The sequence below is a fragment of the Marasmius oreades genome, chromosome 1, assembly GCF_018924745.1.
Source record: "Marasmius oreades isolate 03SP1 chromosome 1, whole genome shotgun sequence".
Classification (NCBI taxonomy): domain Eukaryota; kingdom Fungi; phylum Basidiomycota; class Agaricomycetes; order Agaricales; family Marasmiaceae; genus Marasmius; species Marasmius oreades.
The window spans coordinates 2,786,352-2,808,913 of record NC_057323.1 but is presented as its reverse complement, the minus strand read 5'-3'; the positions used below and the strand labels follow the sequence as shown (position 1 = coordinate 2,808,913).

The window sequence follows — 22,562 nt, the reverse complement described above, 5'->3', positions numbered from 1 at the left end:
TGCGTGTTGATACTGTAAGGCTCATCTGCAAAATTGAAGATGTCGATCAGATGTCGATTGGGATCAATGGAAGACAGACGAACATGTTTGAGTCCAACCGCTTACATCAATAATAGTACCTCGTTTCACTTCCGCAGTCTCGTCTATTGTCGTTCGTGCACATAAATCTTACAGTAAAGGAAACGGAGAGGAATGAGAGAGTGACTCGCGAGAGGTAATCATTTGCAAAGCACGAAAGGTAAAGAGAATATGCTAGGTAGTAATAAATGGCATAAGAGAGGGCTAGAGGACTAAAAGGACTACTTTTAAAATATGTAAGAGGAACAGGCTACAAGCCGAAGAAACGAAGAAGATCCAAGCGAATGTGGACGCAGTGACTCCAAGATGGAGGGTATATAAGAAAATGATAGATACAAAGAAAGCCGAAGTCTTAGAGGCGATCCAGCGGAAACGAAAAGGTTGCTCTTTCAGTCCACGGTAACAATTCGTCATGACCTCCGGCCTGTCGGTGGAGATATGGCCCTGTGTGCGATTCCACTCATATTTCCAAGGCTTGAACTTCCAGCGGGAGGTGACCTTGCCCTACCCGCGAAGCTTCCAGACGCGGTACCGGCATCAAAGTCACTCAGTCTTCTGTGGACAACGATAAGTTCATGAAACAACAAAGATAAATTCCGGGTACATTTACCTCTGACTCATTGAACTAGCCAGCTGTCGCTGCCAATCGTCAAGCTCGCTGCTCAGATGTTCGAAAGCTAATGCATTCTCTGAGCTCGATGTGCTAGCTCTCCGAGCTCCGTCCATCGAAATCCCTGATATCGGTCTTCCGCTACCAAATCCCGGCTGGTCCACTTCAAGCAGCAAACCAATTTTATGACTTAACTGCTCATTCTCCCTTCTCAGCATTGCGTTTTCACTGCTCAGCTTCTCCAGCACAGTCTCCTCGCTCCCTCCTCTCGTTATCACCAGACTCTGCTGCAGCCTATTCACCTCGTGTTGCAACTCCTCTACTTGACTCAACCGATCATCCGACTCTCGTTGTGAGGCTACCAAAGAGTCGCGGAGAGCTTCCAATTCACGTTCCAGAGAGTCCAATCGGACGTGAAGTTCTTTATTTTCCGTTTGGGCGCGTTGGAGGGCACGTTGCGAATCGGCGAGCTGCGTTCGGAGCTGCGTGAGGGCTTCCCCATCCTCAGATGAGGGGGTTCCACGGCCATTAATGCCACGAGAGCCGGACCGACTGCCACTACGAGAACCATCAGCAGAAGACACTTCAGCTTGGAGTTGGACATTGATGCTTTTCTGTTTGGTAAGTTCGTCTCGCATTTTCCGCATCATCTTTTCAGTGCCCCTTGGTAGAATGTGAGTCTCGGCTGTACTGTGACGATGGTAAACCACTTACTTCACATAATGAACAGCTAGTTGATAGTCTTCCTCCATCTGTTGCATCTTACCCTTGTAGTAGGTTTCCAATTCCTGTATCTTGGCTTCTGCTTCCTCGACACGAGCGTCGGAGTCAGCCCTATCATTTCCATTCCCGTTAGAACTCGAAGAGCTAGCTTGTGACCGTGCCCGTTCTAATTGAGAATTGAGAAGGGTGACATGTTCCTCAATTTCACGGTTGTGTCGACGAGCTTGAGTCAACTCGCGTTCCGCGTTGTCGTGTAAGCGGGAACTTTCAGAGAGCTTGTTCTCCAACTCAGCGATGACAGCCGTCGAGGCGGCGTTAGGAGACCGTTTTGAAGCAGAAACAATGTCATCGTCGTCTACACTCAACCCATTCTCCGCAACATAGCTCTTCAACATTCCCAGTTTAAGTTTTACCTCGGAGTGTTCTTTAGCCTTGGCGTTGATCTCCTTCTCTTTCTCCAATAGCTCCTTCTTCTTCAGGCCGCTGTCCTTCAGTGCAGCAGACAACTGTGATCGCAATATCACAGCTTGAGCTTGTGAGATGTTGTGCATTTTGTCGCTCTCCCTGGCCCTCTGTCGTTCTTCCATCATCTTGCCCTGACTTTCCTCAATCCTCGCATTCGCATCTTTAACCATCTTTCTCAATACTTCCACCTCTCCCTCCATCGCGGTCATCTTTTCCTGATATCCTCTCACGATCCTATCCTCATCAGCTTTAAGATCTTTGTGCATGTCCAAAAGTTCTCCCAACCCTCCGGTTGTCAGTGCCCTGAATGCATCTGCTTCTTCCCGACTCTTGGCCCACGAGTTCTCCACGTCAACCAACCTTGCTCGGGTAGCCTCAACTTCGGCGCTCTTTACCTCAATCTCTCCTCTCATCTCCGCGAGATCGGCCTCAAGCATATTAATCCTCTCGGTGGCCCGCTGATAAGAATCATCCACTTCAACACTCCGCGATGAGCTGGCTTGTACTGCAACCTTGGCTTGTTCCAATGCACGGACATGCTGTTCTCGACTTCTCTCAAGCTCTTCGACTTTTTCCCGCATTTGTTCCATGTCCACTCTCATCTTCTCACTCTCCACACCAACTTGTAGCATCCTCCCCTTACTCTCTCGAAGTTCGCCTTCCGCTTCCCTCAAATTGCCCTCCAGTTCACTATAACTTTTCACAAGCCTCTCATACCGATCTTCCATACCATCGGCCTTCCGACTTGCATCGCTCGCTCGTGCGTCGGCCTGAGACGAGAATCATAAGCAAGCTATTCAGCATAAATTGAGCGCCGATCAACATACTTGTTCGCATAATGCGGTCTGCAGTGCGAGGCTATCAAGTAGCTCGTTCATCTTCCTGTCTTGTGTCCATCTTTCGTTCATGATGTTCGAGAGATCCTTTTCGAGGTCCATGACACGCTGCCGTTCTAAACGCATCACCTGGGAGAGAAAGGTAAGAAACAACTGAGATTGAGCAGAAGTACATATTAATATCCCACCTCTTCATGATTCCCAGACGCCAACGCTCCCTCCACCGCGGCAAGCTTGGCTCGATAGTAGGCAGCCTCTTGTGCAGCTGTCAGCTTTTGCCGCTCAGCTTCCGCAAGCTGCTCCGATGCTTTGAGGGCTGCAGCTGACATTGTGATCTGTGAATATAACGACATTTACTCACGAACTTGTTCTCCTCCAAAAGACAGCCACTTACCTGGGTCTGTGCCCGGAATTGCTTGAATTTGAACAATACGTCGCCATCTTCACCACCAGCGCCATTAGCTGATTTGTCAAGGTCCGATTCATCGAAAGACCGTGCCCCTCCACTGTTACTGACGAATCCAGCTTTAGATGCTTTCCCTAATGCTTCCTTCATCCATCCAATTTGTTTCCTCATGTTTTCTAGCTCCAACTCCTTTTCTTTCAAAACTAGGGATTGGTTCTGGACTTGCTTTAAATCAATAGAACCTGCGCCCCTTGTATGTGTCGCGTCGATAGAACCACCGCCAACGTTCCGTTGATGACCCGTATGAGCGAAGGTTGGAAATCCAGTCTGTGTAGGTGGCGGGGATGATCCATATGGGTTCTGCATCTGCGCAGGTGACGTCCGCCCAGTCCCATTCACTGCGACCAATGGTTGCATCTGCATGGGTGATTCGCGTCCACCCGTCGGCGATACGGCTCGGCTCCCTGATTGCGTGGGACTCTTCGCTCTCTGACCCACAGCGGCGAGAACAACTTGATCTGGTGTCATCGCTCGTTGGTTCGGGGCTCTGTCCCCTATACTCGGACGTCCACTTGGTTCGAGGTCATCCTGGAATTCGTCCCTACGAGGTGGGCGTGTTGGTGCTTTGCCCTTGCTTACTGAACCACTTATTGAGCCACTGGACAATGGGAAGGGTTGGTTAGTGACGCCGTTGGTCGGTTTGATTGGTCTCTGTCCCTGAGGCGATGCAGCACGCTGTCGCAGGTCCTCCATAGAGTCGTTGTTAGTGCCAGTAGGAGAGAGGGATCTCGTTGCTTGTATTTGCTGCATTTGAGCCTGATTCAAGCTATTTTGGCTTGACTGACTTGTCAAACCGTGTCCCTGAAGGGGTTGATTTGGTTGTGGAGAGGGTGCGTTGGCATTTATAGAAGGTTTCCTGACTTGACCTGTGAAGCCAGACGGAGAACCGGAAGATTGGAGTTGAGCGAGTTGCGAAGGTTGAGGTGCAGGTTGCTGGCCTTGAGGGTCTTGTTGGGGCGGCGGACCTTTGGAGCTGTCGGGGTATTTTATGTGCTCTGTGGTTTGAAGCAAATGGTTAGATTAGGGCGCGGAGCGAATTTCTAAGGAGGCACCATAGGAAAAAACACTCACTCGTATCCAATACATGTATCCAATTGGGGTTATCTTGTTTTGGAGGTGTGAAGCTCTCCCCGCCAAGGACGAAGACTTTTGCCCCGACGTTGGCCATGGCATGCCCACTTCGACCTGATGGAGCTGGACCCATATTTTGAAACATATACCAGCGTTGATCTGAGAGTGTGTAACAACCTTGAGAAACGTAGTAAGACTTAGCATCCGTTACTCACTGGACACTTTAAAAGCAGCCAAGTCCCCCAAGTCTTTGCCATCGACCCCTCGTCCGCCAAAAACATACATGACGTCGTCTACTAATGATGCAGCATGACCCTGTTTCGAGCCGAGTTGTATCACCGACCAAATTGAAAAAGTGTTGAAGGAAAGGCATAACGAGGTCAAGGTTGTTAATGGAGGGAAAAAGCAAGGGGGGAGGATATCAGTTATTTTTCTTACTACATATGTCCGGATCCACTTACCTCCCGAGCTTCAGGGATATAACCTATGCATTTGAGTTCCGTCCATCTCCTTGTATTCAAATCGAAAGACCATGTGTCTTTGTAATGGTATTGGCCGTCGGTGCCTCCGAACCTGTAGAATTAGAGTTTGAATAAATGAGCCACAATACAACAGAAGAACACATGAAGAAATTAGACTCACACAATGATTCGATCACCATGGGTAACACAGACATGTCCTGTTCTCTTCGCCGGCCTTTCCGGAGAACTGGGTTCAATATACTCCCACGTCGGCTTCGATCGAACTATGAGGATGTGAAGGGTAAGTAAACCATGCTAAACTGGGACACAAAAAACTCATAATGAAAGACCGGTTCCGGTCGAAAAACGAAGAAGAAACGAGAGAACGGAATACTTACGACTGTTCAAATCAAAACTCCATATATCATTGAGGAATTCTCCGTCCACTTGGCCACCGAAGATCATGAACTTGGAACCAGACGCCATAGTGACCGCATGGCCTATGTATGTTGCAAGGTAAAATAGAATTGGGGAGCGAAGAAGTTATGGCGCCAATCAATAGCGAACTTTCGGACCTTGTCGAGACACGTACCATATCTCCCAACCGGTGTAGAGCCCTGAGAACCAGTCGATACTCTCGTCCACTCTTTGGAAACCAAATTCAATAGATAAAGACCGTCATCCAGCCTTCCTCCAGCTCCTTGTCCATTCGCTGCACCGGCACCTTGCGCATTCGTATCTCCACCCCAAACAATCAGAACATTACTGACAACACTACATGCATGGCCGACTCTCGGACTTGGGATATCGCCTGCGCTCTGCACCAGTGTAACGCCCAAGTCTCTGACATTGATCGTGTAGAGATCATTCTTGGGCTGTTCTCGTACCAAACCTCCGAACAAATATAGGTCACCGGAACCATTGGCTGTTGCAGGTAGTGCGTGTCCGTAACGAGGAAATGGTGACGGCGATGGTTGAGAAGGAGGATTTGTTGTAGGTGGTTTTGTGGGTAGGAGAGTTGGGGCGAGGAGATTGAGGCGACGGGTTGACCATGGATATGAGGGAGTGGGCTGGGTTTGAGAAGGGCCAGATTGCTGTGAGGAAGGGTGAGGATTTGTAGAATTCGGGTGAGGAGGCGAACTGGAGACTTGTTGCTGTGGTATTTGTTGCAGACCAGCACTATTAGGTGGCGTTTGTCCAGTAGCACCTAAACCGTGACCTTGACCTCCACCATTCGTACTCATCTTCGCCAACGCAGCACTAGCACTCTGATTGACTGTAACGTTGGGTCCCAGCCCGCTGCTACCTGAGCCTGAACCCGCACCACCTTGTGAGGAGCCGCCTGTGCTTTGCTGCTGCTGTTGGTGTTTCTTCCTGGAGAAGAACGACATTCTTCGACCACGAGGTAAGAGAGGAATCTTGATGAAGCTTTGTTTGTTGACTTTCGAGGATGTTTAAGGAATGGTGATGGTCAAGTGATAGATAAATGGGAATATGGGTATGGTGGATGAAAGCGTCGTGGCAGCGACCGCTACTGAGAAAGCAGTAGGAAGAAGCTGAGGGAATCAGAACTGACTGGAGAGAGCCCCGAGATAGAGGTGAGGTGAGAGCCTACAAGTTGCTGGCTGACCTGCTCTCTGGATTTTTGATTTTTCTGGTAACCGCTTAGCTGGTAGTAAGTACCTGCCTGTTGTATTTCCCACGAGGCTGTTTGGTGCTGTGTATCAGTAGCCTCCGTCAGTCCTACGACCGTGTGGCAGGCATACAATGATACTGCGCGGGTCACATGCTGTTTTCGCACGCTTGTGCCAGTGTAGAAACGTTCAAGTTCCCCGTTCGGTCGATATGCAAGGCTAGTTCACACTAACACATAATATAGTATAAACCTTAACGTAGTGTGATTCTAGCTACTAGTCCATAAATAATGTTGAAATCTCTTTCTTTACAGCTTGTACACTTCCTGAAATATCCAGAGCTGAGAGAGGTTTGATTTTTTTTTGGGAAGTTGATCGGGACGGGTTAGCAGTTGGATTTTAGCGATTCGAGGTTAGCAGCTAGGTTAGAGGTTTGGGTTACTGGTTTGGGTTAGGGGGTTCGGGGTCACTGGAGGCATTTTGCTGTCATGTGGGAACTGTCTTGTCTATGTCATGTGGCAGTAATGTAAGTTGTATGTGGAAGGGTTTGATGTGACTGAATTGTGACTCAAGCAATAAAAATTCATGAAAATTAACCTAAATAGGATAATAGTTTTGTAATAAAGTATATTAGTTATTGTTCCTAATGAAGTGAGTGTTTGTGCAAAAGCCGCTGTAATGCTGATTCAATGTTACATAAGGTCACTGTTCACGTGACTTAGTGACTTCACAATCGACGTCGAAGCGACAAAGACCCTGCATTGAGTTAGCATTCCGGCACCTTTTGCGCAAATGATCACTGCATTGGCCACAACAACTAATATATTTTACTACAAAACTATTATCCTATTTAGGTTAATTTTCATGAATTTTTATTGCTTGAGTCACAATTCAGTCACATCAAACCCTTCCACATACAACTTACATTACTGCCACATGACATAGACAAGACAGCACTCACATGACAGCAAAATGCCCCCAGTGGGTAGGGGTTAGATTCGAAGGTATATAACCCAAAACTAAAGCATGTATTTTAAATTGGTTGGTGGTGTAGTGGAAAAAGGCGTCAAGTTTGAATTGGATTTTGCTGGAGTCGATCGTTCGATTCTCGCTTTTGCCACATTATAAATGTTGAACTTAGCAAATTTTCTGTGTCAATGTCACGTGTTTTGTCCGGGGGTGGGAGACGAAGGACCTGCCAGATCGACTAAAATAAATCGAATTTCTCTAGTCTCTGAGAATGGGATAATAAGTTATTGTATTCAAGTAAAATTCTGCAGAATTATCTGTCTAACTTCGAGGAACTAGCCTTGCATCGACCGAACGGGAGACCCAGTTGAATCGCCATATCCACCGACACCAAATTGTGTTCAGTCCATTCTCGGCCCACCGCCTCAATTTCACTCGATCTGAATCAGAGTTAGTATTCTACAGTACGTGTACGTGCCATCAGAACCACAGAAATATCATTCGGTATGGATCCTGCTGGTTGACCGCTCTCAGATTCTTGCATACGCAAATTCCAGAACCATGTCTGAGACTTTCCCGCTCACTACTCACATCATGAAGGTTGCCCGGAATCAACAGGATGAGATCAGCCTCCTTACCGCCCGACGTGGTACCCCTGGCCCACGTATAAAAAGGACGCTTCAATTGCAGAATATTCGGCCAATTCCTTGGTGGATTCGCTGGAAACTCTCTGGATAATGACAGTCCTCACCATGCATCCCATGATTCACCATTACAAGGACAACGAGTTCTCACTCGCTTGTACTGACAGTGCAAGCCCAATCACCGGCACCGCCATTCTTGGAAATGAGCTGCCTCTTAGTAGCTGAACCTCTAGTTTTCAATTGCGATGACGTTGGTGAGAATTTGAAGCGCGGGAGTCTGAGGATGAACATCACAAAAATCCGGGGATTGGGATAATGGATTATCATGACGTGCCTGTGATATCTTATCCCAGAATCAGTATCATTTCCCTGCCAGATGATGGGATACCTTATTTTGGATTATACCGGATTAAAACCACGGGGGTAAACGCTAATTACGATGGCTCCTCATCTGCTGTTATCACTTATCTGACGACCTACCATCAAATATAATGTAGATATGACATGATATGACATTATCATGTTTGCCCTACACCGGGGCAAAAAAAAAATCTGTAATGCTCATTTCGGCGTAATTATTTCATATATGGTGCACTTGATGTTGCTATATCAAGGATTTCTTAATTTCTGTTTCTGATACCAATTGACGTGACTGCAAGCTATATATAGAGTAACATATTATAATTATTATATTTTGGTTTAGTATATTTTACGGTTTTTAGAAGTTAACAGTCACATGCATGCAGTACCGAGTAACCGAAACCGAGTAAGTTAGTTCATACTTACAAGTACTATTTTGTTGAAGGTCAAATTTAGGCCTGGTGCTAGCGATTTTTATTGCGTTACGCGCGCGCGCCGGCCATACCTACGACGTACAGGTTCATCCCCACATTCAAAATCTGAGTTTAGGACATGTAATATGCACTCATCTACTACTCTACCTGCTCTACAGGTGATGATCCTGAATATTATACAGTTCTAAGATGGTCACTGCTGATACATCTAACAAGGCCAACAAAGGCACCCCCTTGTCCTAATGTAGAAGCCCTACATTGAATGATACCCCATTAAATTTTGTGGCATGAAGGACTCCCTGTCACAACCAGCTTATTTTATTTATTACATCAGGCAAGCTATAGTCATTATGAGATAAGCAAACAAAAAAATTATTGGGGAGTTGTTAGCTATGATGACGAAGTCAGAAATTCGGGAGTGAATGAACTCCACATTATTTCCTTTTGGAGATCATTCAGGGTTTGACAACTTAAAATATTCATACCGGATAGATGATGGAAAAATATATTGACTTGGTAATCTGCCCGGCAAAAGATAATGAATGATATTGGAGTATCTGGTTTCAACGTCCTGACACGTGGTGACAAACTGTGTAACAGTATATCACAATTCGCGATTTTTTGTGATGAAGAGTCGTCGTGACTCGGAAACAAAAGCGATTAGTAAAGTACTTTTTCAAGCTTCACCGCGATGGGGAGGAACCTCAGTTCGCGGACTTGGATTTCGACAGACTCCTTGGACATTCAACTTACCACCTAATTGTCGGAAATTTTGATCCGGGCTTATAAGCCGAGCCCCATTATCGCCGGTTGTAAGGCGATTGATCAGGCCTTCAGGCCTGATAAGTGGACGGTCGCCTTGTCACGGCTTAGGAAGCTTATCAGGAAGTTTTTTGTCACAAATATGTCACAGATAAGCGGAAATAAGGCCTTATCGGGAAGTTTATGATCTCTTATAATGATTAAGCCCACACTTTGTCGTCTGTTGCTATACTTGCACTGTATTATGTCCACTTACCTCTGAAGCAAAATATTGCCACTAGGTACATGTGCAGACTACCTTGATGGAGCTGGTTCCAAACCACGCAGTCGGTACGGTGGGAATGCAGGCAGTTAGTTTGGCCACTGATGGAGATAGTAATTGGAGTTCCATTCTTTTTCTCGGTTGCAAAGGTTGAACGACTCTTAAAAGACTCTTCACGCCAGTGACGTTTCTTGTCTTTCTTGTGCGATTTCAGAGCTTGGTATGCACAATGAGTACATAGTAAAAAAGCCTGTCTTGTACGCTTACGTTCTGGGTGTATTATTTAGAAGGAAAGGAGGTTGGGGAAGTTTATCAAGTTACCCATTATGACGGAAACCGGAATTCAGCAGTCCATCCTCACTGAGAACTCATCACGATCCCCGCTGGCACAACAAGCAACAATCTTGACCACCGACGTTACGCGTCTCGGAAGGAGGATGGTTTTCCGATATTCGTGTAGGAACTTATTCTGATTTTTTATTTTATTATTTAATAAGTCTTTATCGTCAATGTATATGACACGTACGTGCTATGTAAGAAAACTAAGAACGATATCAAGAACGCCAAATGACATCTCAGTCGGTGATCAATTCCGACACACTCCAATCTTCGAAACTACCATCTGGAAGGTACCGTCGAATGATGAGGGGGATTTTTCGTTGGGACAATTCTTTGATGGCAATTTGAAGAGCGTCCGTTTCACCATCCAAGGGAACGAGAACTGGAGCGTTCATGCTAGATGGAAATTTCAGTTCACGCCTGTTATGTGCAGCTGAAGATAACATTAACCTGATCTGCAGCGCTCTCGTCCCTAAAATCCGTGCACGCTCGTATTTTGTTAGGTATGGTGTCGTTACGCGTTCTTTGTTGGGCTGCCTTTCCCCAAGTGCACTTGTAGTGACAGGTGGTTGTTGACCGTCTTCACCGTTCGCCATCTCTTGGTCATGATCTGCCCCGTTGATTCCATTTATATGAGGCCCTTGATCGGCGCCCTCTTCGCCTTGTTGACCTTCAACGTCCTGATTTGCAAGTAGATCATAGCTGTCGTCCTACGTTGAATTTCGCATCATGAGGGTCGTGCAGTGTTGAGGACGATTGATATTAAGAAATTCAAAGGCATAGAAATACACACAACGAAAGCATCTTCGGCGTAACTAATGGTAAAGATATAACTTTTCCTGTCGTAGAAATATATGAGTCGGTTGAGCGTACCTAGGGCCGTCGTAGTCATAATCGTCTGCTGCACCTCCACCTCCACCATAACCATCATCAGACATTTTCCAAGTTGGAGAAAATAGACGTGTCTAGGTTGGGGAAGAGGATTCGTGGAATCTGAATATTTGAATGCTGACTGGAAGGAGGGAAGGGGGCGGAGTTTGAAATTGGATCAATTTTCTTAGTCTGTCAGGTTTTACGTTGTTCGCTGTTTCGATTTGGTGCTTCCTTCTACAAACTGGCTCAGCTATCGATTGAATATCTACCGTTTGCCTTTCGGGAAAGTCTTCCGTACTGATGATGGCTCCAGCATTGGTCTGATCCTTCTCGGTCTGTTGACTTACTCAAGTGGTCCTCGATGTAGGAAGTCTGTCCTTGCGACATCGAGCTCAAATCCTGTTGACCAAAGGAGAAGAATGAATAATAGGAACAAGGCGCAAATTACCGGACGAAACGGAGCCTCTCGGGACCGACAGAACTGGCGTGAAGAAGCATCGCTCGCACATCACAGAAGGATACTGGGTCCTGTTATTTATCCTTAAATGGTTGCTTTGAGATTCAGCAGAGATACGAGCCAGAGAAAAAATAATGGAAAAATGGGCTAGAGAGATGGAACGAAAAGGAGCGGCTGAACTTTGTGTATCAACATCGTCTTTCGAGACCAATCTTTCCCGTCGATCCCCTAGCGATGCGAAGACCTGCGAGGCGACATTGCAGATAGAGGATAAAGGAGTACTTGGGGAAAGTTCCCGACTCGGCTATGGCTTCTTGACATGACAGGAAGGATATTGGCGTGGTACTAGCGGTCTAAACAGGACCCAACTAGGGCAGAGCAGATCGTCGCCCGTCGGCCAACGTTAAACGTGTGCGTTTTTGGTGCAAGAACTGGCGCGAACCGGCGCGAACCGGCGCGTTTGATCTGCTCTTTTTGGTTGGTTTTTGAATAATTGGTCCAGGATAGTCTCGGATTCTGTTTTCTGTTCGATACTCATATATGTTCGATCCGTCCAAACTTGGCAACTATTACACTTTCTTTCCCTCCTCCACCCTCTTTCTTTCCTACCGCCATCCTCATCCATCTCTAATCACTAATTGCAACTATGCCCAGCCAGCTTCCTCGTCCCCGTCAGTGGGGGACTCGTTTTGATTCTCTCCCTTCATCTCCTCCTCCTTCTCCCAAAAGTGAGGGCGCTCTCGTTCAAGACTACCCGGATTCCGACGCCAGAACCGTCGAGCCCGACGCGTCTTTTGTCAACCGTAAGCATGAGAAGATGCCTCACGATGCCAGTGTCTTCGTAGGAAGGTGAGAAAGCCTTTGTTTATGTCGCTCTCCACGAGAGTTGTTAATTCCGGGCAACCATATCCTGTCCAGTCTTCCCCCACATATCGACAATAATGAGCTCGTTCGACTGCTCTCAGAGCATTTGGCAGAACATGCCGAGGTCAAGTGCGTCAAAGTTATTCGCGACAACAAAGGTGGCGCCTGTGCCTTTGTACAGTGTCAGGTTGGTCTCTCCCCCATATATATGCGCATTGATTTCTATGCCACGCCTTTACTTTCGTTAACATTGATTTATTAACTCAGGACGCTGCCTCCGCCGCCAGACTAATCCACACGCTTCATTCAAATCCTCCTAAGCCATTCATGGGGAGACATCTGCGCTATGAGCAAGCTAGGGCCTTCAGAACCTTGCTAATTTCCTACTGGTCAGTGTTATCGATTCCATCTATTATCGGCCTCCTCACATGAGTACTATAGCACTCCTCAACATCACGTCACGGTTCCGGAATACAGCGCTGAAGCCAGAAATATCTCTGGGAACGCGATTATTGAACTTGATCTCCCTCGCGCCATGAGGATATCTCGGTCCAGACAATCAAGGCAAGTAACTAGCTATTGCCCCTCTTTTGATCTTGATTCTATGACATGTAGAACCCAAACTATCCATTACAATGAAGTGGCTGTTGAGCTAGAACGTAAGGCAAGGCAAAGCCAGGAGCCATCTGTTGAACATGACCTACACATCGAGCCTTTGATGTTCGACGAAAAGGTCATCCTTCCTCTCTTTCACATGTCCAGCCGTTGTGATCCTTAATATTTAGACCCTTCGAACCATTTGTACTCATTTTGGTGCATTGGAGACTTTTCAACATTATTGGCCATCCGGTACTTTTCCCGAAGGTAAATGGTTGTGTTTGATTGGCACCATACTCGCTCATAGGACCCACAGGTCTCTCTGACGAAGAAATCGTCAAGTGGACTCTGTTTCCTGCTCCGCACAATTTTCCTCGCAAATCTGTGATGGATAATCATGTTTTCGAAGTAAAATGGGAACACCGTGATGACTGCGTCAACGCACTGATGGTAGGCTCATGGTCAATCTTTTTGACTTTGATAATTGATTAGCCTCTCATAGACCCTTCGTAAAGTACCCCATTTTAAGATCAGCTGGGCTCATGCTTCTGCACCATCCCACTTCGATCGTACGGGACGTCCTGTGCACAGCATGTTGCAATCGACCAAATATACCGACTGTCCGCTAACCCAGCAATCGCGCCACGGCAATTCCTGCGAGTCTCTCGAGCCACCAGATTGGAAATCTGACATACAGGAAGCGGATCAAGTAAACGTATCGACGTGGGCAGGGTCCGATTTTCCTCTCCGTGACGCCGAAGAAGACTCTGTGGTTATGTTCTCTTCCGAAACGTTGGAAAACGTACAGAATTTTGAGTAAGTACTGATCGTTGCAGTGTATGCCTCTTACTCACGTCCGCTAAGTCCTGTTACGGCAGGGACTGAGATGTGCAACGAGCTCGAGGTCACCTCTGCGGCGGTAGTATCTTGCCCAAGCCCGCTTTCTGAGGAGGTCGAGTTGGATTTACCTGCTGCAACAGCTCTTACTACGTCCACGCCTAAGTCGCCCGCTTCCGCCTTCTTGTTGACGCCAACCAGCACCGATGGCCGTTCAATCAGGGAAGTAGACAACGACGATTACAACTTCCGTTTGCATAACCCACGTACCAGCATGGAGAAAGTCGTGGACACTTCGACGCTCTTTGTAGGGGGACTTGATATGCATGGACCAGGAGCCTGGGACGAAGCCAAGCTCCAGAACTATTTTCAAAGGTTCGGAGGGTTGCAGAACGTGAAGATAGTCCGCCCAGGTAAGCGCTTTGTATGGTGCGTTTGAGATCGACATCTACAACCATCTTGTGTGTTTAGCGAGCGGCAAGGCTGCGTTCGCATTTGTGAAATTCAACAATACGGAGTCAGCAGCTCGAGCAATACAACAAGAGGTTTGGCCTCCGATTTGCCCCCCGCCTCAAATCTATCTCATATATTACTAGCATAACCGGGTGTATCAAGGTCGAGCTATGCGAGTACAGTTCCGAGAATGCAACCCCTCCAGAGCGACTTTCATGAAAGGCCGTGGCCGCGGACGGTTCCTCCAGGTTGCCAACCACCCTCCTCGCCAGGAATTGCAACCGCAGCATACTTTTGCGGACAGGTCTGGGGACTCCTTGTCGGATATGTCTATGTCCACGGCAGACAGGACCCGCACGCAGGAATCTAAACCCTTTACAGCCGAGTCGAGTATTGTTCTGCCCAGAGTGGCCGGAGCGGATGGCCTCGAACAGGTTACGGATAGAAAATTTCCCGAAAAGCAGGATAGTATTGATTTCCCCAACCTCTGCCAATCCAGCTCCCCGCATCCCATTGAAACTACTCAACCCGAACGTTATCGTGAGTGGTACGAAGTAGATGTCCATTCACAGGACACCCATTCGACGGGCATCACGCCCCCGCCATCAACTCCCCTGTCGGGGTCGGAGAGCGTCCCCGGTGGAACAGTATATCCGACCGCAGGCTATTATCCTCCACCGCCGTGGGTACAACCATATCCCCCACAAGTGCAATATCCGATGCCTTACCTTCCTGGCTATCCGATTTATCCGATACCAAATCCCACTCAACCTCCTTATACCAATCTATCTGGCTCGGATGGTACTAATGGTACAACGTCCACTGCGCCAAACCACTGGCCGATATACAGTGTATGTGGGTTCTGGGTTCTGCCTCTCTTCCCTGCGACTGACATGTATCTCTAGCACTATGTCCCTTATCCTGCACCTTACCACCTTAGGCCGCCCCACACGGCTGAGCAGTCAACACCACCACCACCACCACCACCACACGCTCAGTCACAACCGCCGGTAGTACCCTCAGGTTTTATCCAAGGCGAACAGGGTACCCTTATTGCAGTGTATCGTCAAGATGCTCTGGACAACTACATGCATCAGTCGGCGAATGGAAACATAGCTCCTCCGCAATCTCAACCTCCTCGAATTTGGTCTCAATACCCTCAACCGTCCCCATATCCTCCCACCGCCCCTAGCCAGGCACCACTCAGGATCGCTCCTGTTCCAGGATATATTCAAGTACCAAAGCAAACTGGCGGAAATGCGCCGAGTTGGGTTCCGCACCCAGGAGGCGCTCGATTAGGACCACCTCTTGTCGGTTTCCCAATCAATGCGAACGTGAATGCCTCTCGCGAGTACGACGGGCATGGGAACATGGGCAAGCGTGGGCGTCGAGATGGTGGTTTCCATCCACGGCACGGGTACATCCGACAAGGTACTCACCGACAAGGACGAAGGGAGACACACGTACCGGTCAGCAACGGGGGATATGGAGAGGAAAATTGTAGCGAGTTTGCTACTAACGCTGCCGATGGCAACGTTGGGAATTACAACACTCGTTGGGTTCGACGTGAACCCATTAAAGGTTATCATCTTTCTTAATTTTCCTTTTATCTTTACTCGTTCATTTTCTCAAGGCCCTTTTCAACCATTTTTCAAAAAATCTTTCCTACCAACGCTCTGAATTTGCGCGAGTACTGCTTTTCTTCATGATCTTCTCTTCTTTGGCACCGTAAATACAACTGTTTTTATTTCTGCATCTCTTCCACTGCTATTTTTTTCTGCAATTGTAAACTATGTTGTCTACCAGTCGCCATTCTCTCCCTTGACGAAGGTAATTCCAGTCCAGTACTTACATACGCAAAGCAATTGGAAATTTAATGAGTCTGTCAGAAGCACGGTGTTCGTATCGACGGCAGCCCGACTCCGAGCTCGCAAGGGTACACTAAAACTTGGACGACTCTAGTATATCCGACCCCCGCTAGTAAATTAGCCCACGGGAATTGCATTGACACCCGTCCCCCATTTCGCAGGTTCCCGTACCCTCTGCTTCTTATGTTTCTTGCCACCCCGATGAGTGGGCCCATCTGCCACAGTATCTCCAACTGCCCAAGAAATTTTCTTCACGGGTGCATCTCCGACGCCCGATGTCGCTGAATATCGTTGTGATTCGGACACGCTAGAAGTGATGCTTCCTTCGCTAGCTTTGCCCGTTTTCTGCCAAATTTTAAGGCTGAGTGCAACTAGGGGAGAGGTATACTTACTCGTTCGCCGTGTAATTTCTGATTTCGTTCACGCAGCTTGTTGAGACGAGCTTCACTGTTTCCTCCTCCACCGGCGGTGAGCTCGACGTTGATCGTCCGTCCATCCAATCTTGAGTGATGCAACTTGAGAGCTTGCTGTAGTGATGCCGGGGTCTCAAACTCCAAGAAAGCGCAACCTTTGGTTTTCGTAGTGGTCGATTTCGGGGATATTACTTTTGGGGTGAGTAACCGAACCTTAGGAGGCGGATCTGGTGGCAATTATGCGTTAGGTGTTTCGGGATGGCATCTGAACAACCGATGGCAAACTAACCACACGCTTGAAAATGCGCTAGTATTGAGTCCTGAGACGTGGTGTATTTCAAGTTACCTGTCGTGTGAGAACAAGAATATATGAGCAAGGTAAGTAGCGATGGATCAAGTTTTACTAGCCTTCACGTACCGAGGAATAATATCAGTCTCGCCCTGCCACCTTCGGTTTTCCTGCGTTTGGGAGACGTAGAGTGGCCCTCCGTTTTTGTTTCTGCATGTTGTTCGCCATCTCTCTTCCTCTTTTTGGTTTTCTTTGATAGCTCCCCTTTCTCAACGTCTACCGTTTCTTTGTCCTTGCCCTTCTTATTTCGAGTGGTTCGAGCGGCCATATCCTTCTCCTCAGACGATAGGGCTTCTTCCGTTGTCCGCGACTTGTCTTTCGCGATACCCTTCGGCTTGCCCACCTCTCCGCCTTCCATCTTATCACCCTGGTTATCAATGCTGTCTTGAACTTCCATGGTAGGTAGTTCGTTACCCTCCATGCCATCCGTATCAACATTCTTCCGCGCTTTCTCACTCTTGCGTTCCCTGAAAGCGATCGCTTTCTTTTGCTTCTTTGTCAGTTTAGAATCAGAGGTCATATTCCGTAGTTGACGAGGCAATATCGATGCACGGTTGAGCTTCCAGATTATCGGGTCAGACTAGGATGAGGGATCTGTTGACGCGGGCCACGGTTTCTTTGGAAATTTTTCACATACAGTATATACATATGATCATGAGATGAGTACATCCACAACAACCGTTCCTCAGACCACAGTCCTGTTCACTCGTGGAGTCATCGCTCTCTTTTCAACATGGACCATACTTCGATCAGCTATCCAGGAATCATGGGGTGGACCGAATACATTAGACAAGTGCAAATGGCTGTATGGAACGATCGTCGATACGTTTGAACAAGAATCTGATACCCCCGACGACCAATACATCGAAGAGCTCCTGTTACAGGTTCTGGCAGATGAATTCGACATCATGGTTGAGGATGGAAGTGCAGAGAACGTAGCAAGAGAGGTGGTGACCATGTGGGAGGAAGTTCATGCCGGTCGGGGGGAGAGCTTAGTGCAGAAATGGGAGGAGAAAGCTGATAAGTTAAAAGGTCGAAAGGAAGTGACTGAGATACAAGAAGTCCACGAAGATGGCGATTGGGAGGACGACGATAGTGAAGATAACGAGGACGAGGACATGGACGAAGACGAAGAAACAGCGCCTCAGCTTATCGAACATCAGCCCCAAAAGAAGGAAGAGCCAGAGGTCGACGAAGATGGATTCACTTTGGTGAAGGGTAAAGGAAGACGGTAGCGGTGGGTTTTTCTGGGGTTCAAAGTGTTGTGTAGGAAATGTTCAAGATCATCCAAGGAAGCAACCTAAATTTCTATATAGTGCCAACCCAGGTTTCGTTGGGCAGCATTAATATTTAAATAAGAAATTGCATGATGAGCCTTGTTACACGATAATAATGGTACGGGACTTGCTGGAGCTTTGTGTTATGTAGTCAGCGAGACAGAGAGAGTGCGACACCGACACTCGATACCACATCCAAGATAGCCACTATATCGTCCATTGGCGCGTCTTCGGCCTGTTTCTGCTTTTTTTCGGTTTCGATGTGTCGTTGAGCGGCCCCATCTCGCTCTGTCTCCATACCCAGGTTGTGATATACCACTGACAGCAGATATTGCACGTCGGTGGCCGAGCGGTACATTTCAAGAGTCAAATAATCCTTCTCCGCCATAGCTAACCAGTATACAACATCTTGCAAGGAATTAGCTGTGAAGAAATGATTCATGTCCATCCGAAGGAGACAGAACAAACAAGACATACCGGTACGATCATCGCAAGCCAAGGTACAGCGTGCCAGGGTGAACGCGGCTAGTGCGCGTTGCTCGACGTCTTTTCCGGTGATGACCTTGGAGGAGGCTGGTATCAGTGCGTCACGAACGCACGGCAAAACTTCAAACCTGAGGCATAATGTTTTCCACCATTCGTTTGCATTGTCGTGAAAGCCCAAATTCAAGGCCCACATCTGCCAATAAAATCATCCCCGTTCGATAGTAATGTATACGGAAGAGGAACTCAGCATGCCACAAAGCAGTCAGGAGTGGTTCAATGGCAACTGAGGCATGGTCACATTCCTAGACCAGCCATCAGCATCCAACCAATAGAAAGAAGAAGTACTACATACCTTCATTTGAATGACCTCGTAGAGGGGATCGGCAATCTTATTGTTAGTTGAGGATGGGACTTTGTGCAAATAGTGTCTGGGATTGAAGTCGCCGGGAGGGCGCCTCGGTAAAATATACTCGCGAGATAGTCGGTGCTGGCCACTGTGCAAGTATGCGATCAGTTCGAGTTGGTAAATGGTCGAGTCTTGCGCACCGCCTACTGGCTCTCAAAGCGAGGATGTGCCATACTTCTTGAGCCCATAGTCCATAGTCAGAGATTGCGAGTCCTTTCCATACACAGGGTTCAAGGAGCATAGCCAAAGCATTTTCATAGAATCCCTGGCGAGCGCGCTGGTCGGAAAAAGGCTCAGCACAATTATGAGTCAATATAGGAAACAAACCCTGTACGCTTGATTGAGGATACACGTCAGTCGGTTGTTGTCATCACCTCCTTTGGGTGTAAAAGCGATGACAGTGTCACACTCAATGCTTCCGAGTTCCTCGCAACCTGGATTCTCATGAATGGGAAATGTACACGAAGCAAGTGCAAACGACGTACCGGCTGCATTCCACACCACCGCCTGGACTGCATGTTGTGCCCATTGGTCGGTATCGCGTAGCGTGCTAAATCGATGCTCGAACCAATAGTCGTAGACCCCTATAGCCTGCACTATTTTACTGAAAGATGCTGTCAAGGGCTGTTCCTATTCAACAAAGTTATTTAGTAGTCAAGGAATGGAGGAGGGAGGGGGAAGGAAGGCGACGGCAGTAGTGACACGCACGTGTTTCTCGTCCATTAGCTTTTTAACATCATATAGAATCTCCAATGGATGAAGGTGAGGCTGTACCTCATTCAAAGGAGGTCGTCGCTCTTCTTGACCTTCTTCTGGTGGAAAGCGATGGAGAAGGCTAAAATGCGTTACTCAACAGCTCGAATGAAGGGCCGGATAATATCATACCTCATACACTGCTGTAATGTCAGCTTATCACCAGATGTCCGAGAGACATTAATGGCTTCCAACAAAAGCTGGAGGTACGCTGTTCAGTACGAGGAAGTGATCAATGGAAGACGCGAGACCTTTCGAGCAGCACTAAATTCAGCCCGGATGAAATGCATGCGACAGAGATTCAATAATCCGTGTTGGCGTAAACCCCTTCGGAACTGTGGTCAGTGGCATCAAAAGGACGGCTACGTCTGGATACTTACGAGTCATTTCCATCGTGAAAGTGTTGTTCGAAAAAATTTCGGATGCTCTCGACGGATATAGTTTCATCCCCAGTCGCTAAGGATTTCAACCACCTACAAGGGTTTAGCAAAGAAGTTTTGACGGACATCGCATGCTTACTGCTCATAAGAATCGGCGGAAGCCCAATGTTCTGCATCATCGATGGTCTTAAAGATCTGTTGGCCACCTAGGATCATAATGTCAGCAAGCCTTCGAATATACATACCTGGGTCGTGCCACTCACTATGGTTCAATTTATCTCTCGCTATGGGATCATAGCCCTCGTTCGGTTTTCCCCTCCACCACAACGCGAAATCTTCACGAAGTTTGATGACCCCAGGAACGGAGAGCTTCAAGAATCCGACAAAACATCGCCGACAGAAATACCCGAAGATTGACCTTGGTGTCTACAACGTTTGATTATTGCTGGGAACGATGAAACAGAGGTTACATTAGTTTACAAAGATAGAAGGTTCCTATTGAGGTGTCAACAGGAACATAGCACCATGAGTAATAGGACGTACGTCTTCGTCGCTCTTCTCTATGAACAATGGAGGTACGCCTGGACTAAGCCTCAGGATGGATATTCGAGTGCAATGAATTGGAAGCCCACCCGCAAAGAAATTGACTAACTGGTCTGCTGACTCTAATTTCTGGAAATTCCTTCAATACCATATCGTAGGCCATACTTGAACTGAGTACTTACGAATGAACAAAAGGAGCTGATCATTCTTTGTGCTTCTTGATTGTCAATCTCAGGCCAACCCGTCAGCAGATTTTGTAGTGAAGCGGCAGATCTTGGTTTGGTTACTTCAGAAACTTCATCGAGCAGCAGACGATATAGACGGAGCTGGAAGGGCGGCGGAAAGCCCTTGAACTCAAAATCTTTGTAGGCAAGTACGAAGATAGCGCACAGAGCGATGTGATGGGGACGAAGGACAAAGTCGGGTGGAGGTTGAGGTGTTTCCATTGTTGTGAGCGATAGTTACGAAAAAAGACGCGTATCGCGTCTCAAACGCCAGTCATGGCCAAATAGTTCAGAATGAATTTCACAACCTATTACTTCCTGATGTAACCATGGAATATATGCTACGTATCTAAGGATAACTGTAAGTGTTCTGCAGAAATGATCATAATTATAAAAATGTCCAGGAGGGTCCGGCCCAATAGATACAGTTCAAGAAACCAGGATGAAAACGAGGAACTATAAAACGCAGTGAGTTATCGTTCGTCGTAAGTGTAGCAAGAACGCCTCACGAAGACTATCAAAACCCCAAATATTTTGAGCATGAGCCATCGATTACTGGATATGCTAGCGTAGTACTTCAGCAATTCCCTCTGTGCCCCACTCACGTTCGATACGATGTCCATTGTATCCGCATCGATACGCTGCACCGTTTCCCTCTGCTCGGCAACCATGTTGGCGAGTTGAGTAAAGATCTGACCAAGTTCTGCAATAGTGGCTTCGATGGATTCAATAGCGGTGGATCGTTGCTGTATGTAGGTATCCTAAAGGGAATGAGAAAAGATTCTTCAAAAAAACTGAGTAGATGGCCCACCTGTTGCTCCATTAACTGCATTTGCATAAATGCACTGCCTCCATTTTGCGAACCCCCGACGCCCTCCTCGGCTGAATCTAAATCTAAAGCAAGTAAGTCGCCATTCTGCGGGGCCCGTCCTTTCCCCTTCGAGTCTAAGCGGCCTGGACTTCCGTCACTCATGGGATCGGCGGCTCCTCGTTGATTGAAGAGCATTGAATTCGAAGTCGCCTGATTTGCAGCGGATGATGTTGAGTACATGAATTTTTCTGTCCGCTCCCTTGATTCCTTCATGTTCTGTGACAGCAACAGGAGAATTCTGACAATGTATTATATCATTGACGAGAATGAAACTCACCTGTGTCCTAATTTCAAGCACATCTTTGAACGCTATGCTCGTACTGGCGAGTTTGTTTTGCAGTAGAACCACCACATTATTGTTATGCTCATGAATTTGGTTCGCCTCCGCCGATTTGGTGGCATTTTGCTTTCGCTGCTTGACATAATTCTGTAGTGACAATATCTGTTTGTTGATACTTGCGAGATCTTGCTTGATGATGAAGGTGAGCTCCTGTAGATGGGGCATAACTCAGGGCGCAGGACTTCTGAGTATGAATGACGGCCCGTACGCTAATTTCTACTGGTTTATCATCGAAGAGTGCTTTGCGCTTTGCCACTAGAAGATACCTCAACAAATTGAATAGAAAGAGCGCACAAATACATACACTGTGAAAGTTTGCCAAGTTTGAGGCTGGTACTGCTAAGGTCCTTTCCTATCGCAGACGCCATTCTAGTAAACTCGGTTTTGCTTCTCCCCGTCTTTCCATTCAGCAACTTCTGTTTCATTTCTGTTGCAAGCGGTGAACGTTTCCTTATAG

General features: G+C 47.4%; 7 protein-coding genes across 7 annotated transcripts; 2 read left to right on the top strand and 5 right to left on the bottom strand.

Annotated features, from left to right (window-relative positions):
• Positions 1 to 488: 488 nt before the first annotated feature.
• E1B28_000885 (uncharacterized protein) lies at positions 489 to 6,472 on the bottom strand (the record flags this gene model as incomplete). The annotated part of the gene is made up of 12 exons (XM_043146764.1): positions 5,303 to 6,472; positions 5,109 to 5,210; positions 4,892 to 4,994; positions 4,711 to 4,822; positions 4,465 to 4,564; positions 4,250 to 4,408; positions 3,107 to 4,173; positions 2,901 to 3,047; positions 2,704 to 2,841; positions 1,403 to 2,646; positions 689 to 1,351; positions 489 to 630 (listed from the first exon to the last, which is right to left on the bottom strand). The coding sequence occupies exons 1-12, from the start codon at positions 6,099 to 6,101 to the stop codon at positions 489 to 491; spliced, it is 4,776 nt and encodes a 1,591-aa protein (XP_043015469.1). The 5' UTR covers positions 6,102 to 6,472.
• Positions 6,473 to 9,977: 3,505 nt separating this feature from the next.
• E1B28_000884 (uncharacterized protein) lies at positions 9,978 to 11,147 on the bottom strand. Its single transcript, XM_043146763.1, has 5 exons — positions 10,988 to 11,147; positions 10,908 to 10,929; positions 10,565 to 10,824; positions 10,302 to 10,510; positions 9,978 to 10,244 (listed from the first exon to the last, which is right to left on the bottom strand). Exons 1-4 carry the CDS (start codon positions 11,050 to 11,052, stop codon positions 10,351 to 10,353), a joined length of 507 nt encoding a protein of 168 aa, XP_043015468.1. The 5' UTR covers positions 11,053 to 11,147; the 3' UTR covers positions 9,978 to 10,244; positions 10,302 to 10,350.
• Positions 11,148 to 12,090: 943 nt separating this feature from the next.
• E1B28_000883 (uncharacterized protein) lies at positions 12,091 to 15,793 on the top strand (the record flags this gene model as incomplete). Its single annotated transcript, XM_043146762.1, has 12 exons — positions 12,091 to 12,293; positions 12,363 to 12,495; positions 12,576 to 12,697; positions 12,750 to 12,872; positions 12,924 to 13,041; positions 13,094 to 13,172; positions 13,222 to 13,355; positions 13,408 to 13,721; positions 13,770 to 14,155; positions 14,214 to 14,287; positions 14,339 to 15,046; positions 15,101 to 15,793. 12 exons carry the CDS (start codon positions 12,091 to 12,093, stop codon positions 15,791 to 15,793), a joined length of 3,087 nt encoding a protein of 1,028 aa, XP_043015467.1.
• Positions 15,794 to 16,180: 387 nt separating this feature from the next.
• Positions 16,181 to 17,345, bottom strand: E1B28_000882 (uncharacterized protein; the record flags this gene model as incomplete). Its single annotated transcript, XM_043146761.1, has 4 exons — positions 16,181 to 16,408; positions 16,456 to 16,703; positions 16,766 to 16,822; positions 16,895 to 17,345. The coding sequence occupies 4 exons, from the start codon at positions 17,343 to 17,345 to the stop codon at positions 16,181 to 16,183; spliced, it is 984 nt and encodes a 327-aa protein (XP_043015466.1).
• Positions 17,346 to 17,474: 129 nt separating this feature from the next.
• E1B28_000881 (uncharacterized protein) lies at positions 17,475 to 18,193 on the top strand. The gene has a single exon (XM_043146760.1). It carries the CDS (start codon positions 17,485 to 17,487, stop codon positions 18,058 to 18,060), a length of 576 nt encoding a protein of 191 aa, XP_043015465.1. The 5' UTR covers positions 17,475 to 17,484; the 3' UTR covers positions 18,061 to 18,193.
• A 60-nt stretch (positions 18,194 to 18,253) lies between these two features.
• On the bottom strand, positions 18,254 to 21,116 carry E1B28_000880 (uncharacterized protein; the record flags this gene model as incomplete). The annotated part of the gene is made up of 17 exons (XM_043146759.1): positions 18,254 to 18,525; positions 18,580 to 18,664; positions 18,717 to 18,890; positions 18,941 to 19,082; positions 19,135 to 19,271; positions 19,322 to 19,428; positions 19,480 to 19,624; positions 19,703 to 19,829; positions 19,880 to 19,947; positions 19,999 to 20,074; positions 20,128 to 20,220; positions 20,267 to 20,333; positions 20,391 to 20,553; positions 20,608 to 20,622; positions 20,671 to 20,708; positions 20,760 to 20,799; positions 20,853 to 21,116. The coding sequence occupies 17 exons, from the start codon at positions 21,114 to 21,116 to the stop codon at positions 18,254 to 18,256; spliced, it is 2,013 nt and encodes a 670-aa protein (XP_043015464.1).
• Positions 21,117 to 21,323: 207 nt separating this feature from the next.
• Positions 21,324 to 22,530, bottom strand: E1B28_000879 (uncharacterized protein; the record flags this gene model as incomplete). Its single annotated transcript, XM_043146758.1, has 6 exons — positions 21,324 to 21,350; positions 21,404 to 21,655; positions 21,706 to 21,981; positions 22,043 to 22,255; positions 22,314 to 22,360; positions 22,410 to 22,530. 6 exons carry the CDS (start codon positions 22,528 to 22,530, stop codon positions 21,324 to 21,326), a joined length of 936 nt encoding a protein of 311 aa, XP_043015463.1.
• Positions 22,531 to 22,562: the final 32 nt, after the last annotated feature.

What these genes read in the sequence shown, in the direction of transcription:
- E1B28_000884 (XM_043146763.1), bottom strand. Translation starts at nt 11,052, where the DNA reads ATGTCTGATGATGGTTATGGTGGAGGTGGAGGTGCAGCAGACGATTAT. An exon ending in TATGACTACGACGGCCCTAG is followed by an intron (nt 10,930 to 10,987) that starts GTACGCTCAACC and finishes CTTTACCATTAG; the next exon opens with TTACGCCGAAGATGCTTTCG. An exon ending in ACGAGAGCGCTGCAGATCAG is followed by an intron (nt 10,511 to 10,564) that starts GTTAATGTTATC and finishes ATTTCCATCTAG; the next exon opens with CATGAACGCTCCAGTTCTCG.
- E1B28_000881 (XM_043146760.1), top strand. Translation starts at nt 17,485, where the DNA reads ATGAGTACATCCACAACAACCGTTCCTCAGACCACAGTCCTGTTCACT.